Genomic DNA, 2,642 nt, shown 5'->3' with positions numbered 1-2,642 from the left:
TCCCTCTTTCTTTCTTTCTTTCTTTCTTTCTTTCTTTCTTTCTTTCTTTCTTTCTTTCTTTCTTTCCCTCCCTCCCTCCCTCCCTCCCTCCCTTCCTCCCTTTCTTCTTTCCTTCCCTCCCTCTTTCTGCCCCTCCCTCCATCTCTTTCTTCCTTTTTCTCATTTATGAGACAAGTTCATTTAACTATGGGGCTTAGGATGACCTTAAGTTTACGATTTCCTGCCTCTGCCTTTGGAATGCTGAGATTACAGGTGTGAAACGCCATATCAGGCATATGTACAATGTGTATTACAAGTCCTGATGTACAGAGTTGCTTGGTTAACTTGTTGATGATGGTGTATTCTGCTTCAGTTTGTAATTGTGTCCATATCCCTCCCCCTGCTTTGTGCATGAGACTGAGTCTGAGACCATGGTCTGTGGTGCCTGCCATAAATCAGAAATAAACAAATCTAATCAGATTTAATGTAGGACAGGAAATAGATTGTTCAGGGTTAGTGGCATGAAGACAACTTCAATTCACATATCAGTATTAAGACAAACACCTGTCAAGTAAAGGGACGAAATAATTTTATAGGAAAGTTTTCATTCCTGAAAACATTTCATTTGTGCGTATTTAAGTGAGCATTTGACTTTTTGTATAAGGGGCTAGATTAAATTTATTTACTTGCACCGGGCAATCCAGTGATAAATTTGTTACTCTTGAAGACAGTTCTTTCCATGAGGTTTTCAGGAGTGCATATAAGACTCTGCCTCATCATCACTCTGCTTCCTTACCTAGATGACTCGCTGAATGCTTACCTACCACCTCAACTGAGATGTCTGCCTTGATTTCCTCAAACTGAGTTCTGACTCTCTTGTATAGCATAGCACTCTCTCTCCCGGCTCTACATCAGCCTTCAGCAGTTCTTTATGTGAATAAATTGTTTGCTTCCCTCACTGCAGTATGGACTTCTTGACTGAGAAACTCAGGAATGTGGGTCCTCCATATTTGTACTTCTAAGGTCCAGCACAACTCTTGGCCTGCAGATTGCACTTGAAAAGCATGGGTGAATGAGCAAATGACTTTTCTTAAGAATATATCCTTAAAAAGATAGCTAATTAGCTCAATGTTAAAGTATACAAGCTCACCCATATAACTTATTACTTAATCCCCACACCTTGCCTGCAAAAAACACTTTCATTTTTAGATGTAAAAACTAAAAATCAAAGAGGCACATAGCTCATAACAGTAGAACATGAAATAATCTTTTGTGTTTTCATTCTGAACCCAGTGCAGGTATGAGCAAAAACTTTTCCAGCTGCTTTAGCTGAATGAGTCATAAATCTGCTAGACGTAAAATTTAGTATTCCTTGAAGTCACTGAGGCAGAGGCACAAAACACATTGATAGTCCATGCTGGCAAAGTCTGATTACAGAGAAGTCTGCCAACAACTGTTTTCAGCTTATTATAATCAAAGAAAAAGTCATTTATGGTATATGTCACTGAGCAGGATAATTTTCCTGAGGTTTCTAAATGTTTGTAAAGCTGTGCTGATCTCCTGAATTGCTTCATGAAAGAATACAGGATTATGTAATGTGTTCAAATAAGTGAACAATCCCATATCTGTTGATGAAACTAGGAGAAAATACTTACCCCCCCCATAAATGTTTCACTCTAATTTCATATGCTTATCACAGGATCAAAATTCAAAGAAATGGTTTTGAAAACCAATTACATTTTTGAAATAATTTGTTTCTCTTATATTCCAAAATGAACAAGAAGTGGAATTGTTACTCTGATTCACAGAAAGTAATTCCATCAGGCAAAGAAAGAAGGTAGTTACGAAGTTAATTTGAAACTTACCTCTGATGGAAGAAAGGGTTGCAGAATCACCTTGTTCCAAACAGACCATTCCTAGTATTAGAATCAGCTTTTCCTTGCTTACAGTCATTTTGAGATTCAAAGCTTCTTCCAGAAATGTAGAGAGGCTAACAGAGGAAATGTTTCAAATGGAAACAAGGGTGACAATCTTTGAAAAAAGAGCAATAGAACACTCTAAACAAGCTTATTTATTAACTAAGACTTTGGGCATTCAACCTTGTCCATAAGATGTTTCTGAATGTGGTTTCTTAGGAATGTCTTTTGTAATATGTGGGCCATCAACTACAGAAGCAAAGTCTTGGTTGAGCAGCTTAACGTATTCTCTTCCACCTACAGCAAGAAGTTGCTTCCTCCAGTGTTTCTGGTTTAGCAAAGTGGTTTGTGTCTGAGGCTTTCATTTGTGATTGTTACTTGCTCTGTTTTCTATTGAGGATTGAATATTGGTGTGTGACACTATTCATGGGGTGACACAAACAACTCACCCAGGTTGGGAACTGATGACAGACTAAAGAGAGGATACTGCCAATGTCCAACTTGGTGGGCCAATGAGTTTTATTGGAGTCAATCACAGAAATATGCATGAGGAGTTACTCACAAGAGCTGAAAGAACTCAAAGACATCTGTATTAAGAAAAGCCCACTGCAGCATGGGTGACAGCTCACAAAAGTTGGAAACCTAGAGGACAGTGTATGCATACAGACAGTTGGACAAGTTGAAGAGAGTCTTTTGTAGGCAACTCTATTGGTTTGAGCTCCTAGTCAGCTCAGCTGTTCTGAGTGT

General features: G+C 38.5%; 1 protein-coding gene across 1 annotated transcript in view; it reads right to left on the bottom strand.

Moving 5' to 3' along the window:
• Positions 1–1,932, bottom strand: part of Ovch2 (ovochymase 2) — an 18,786-nt gene extending 16,854 nt beyond the window's left edge. Inside the window, exon 1 of the mRNA XM_005351122.1 lies at positions 1,845–1,932. Coding sequence (XP_005351179.1) covers positions 1,845–1,932 — 88 coding nt within the window. The remainder of the gene's footprint in view (positions 1–1,844) is intronic.
• Between the last annotated feature and the right edge of the window lie 710 nt (positions 1,933–2,642).

This window comes from Microtus ochrogaster, chromosome 8 (genome assembly GCF_000317375.1).
Source record: "Microtus ochrogaster isolate Prairie Vole_2 chromosome 8, MicOch1.0, whole genome shotgun sequence".
Taxonomy (NCBI): Eukaryota; Metazoa; Chordata; class Mammalia; order Rodentia; family Cricetidae; genus Microtus; species Microtus ochrogaster.
Note: the sequence above shows the minus strand (reverse complement) of the source record. Positions and strands in the feature narration are given on the sequence as shown.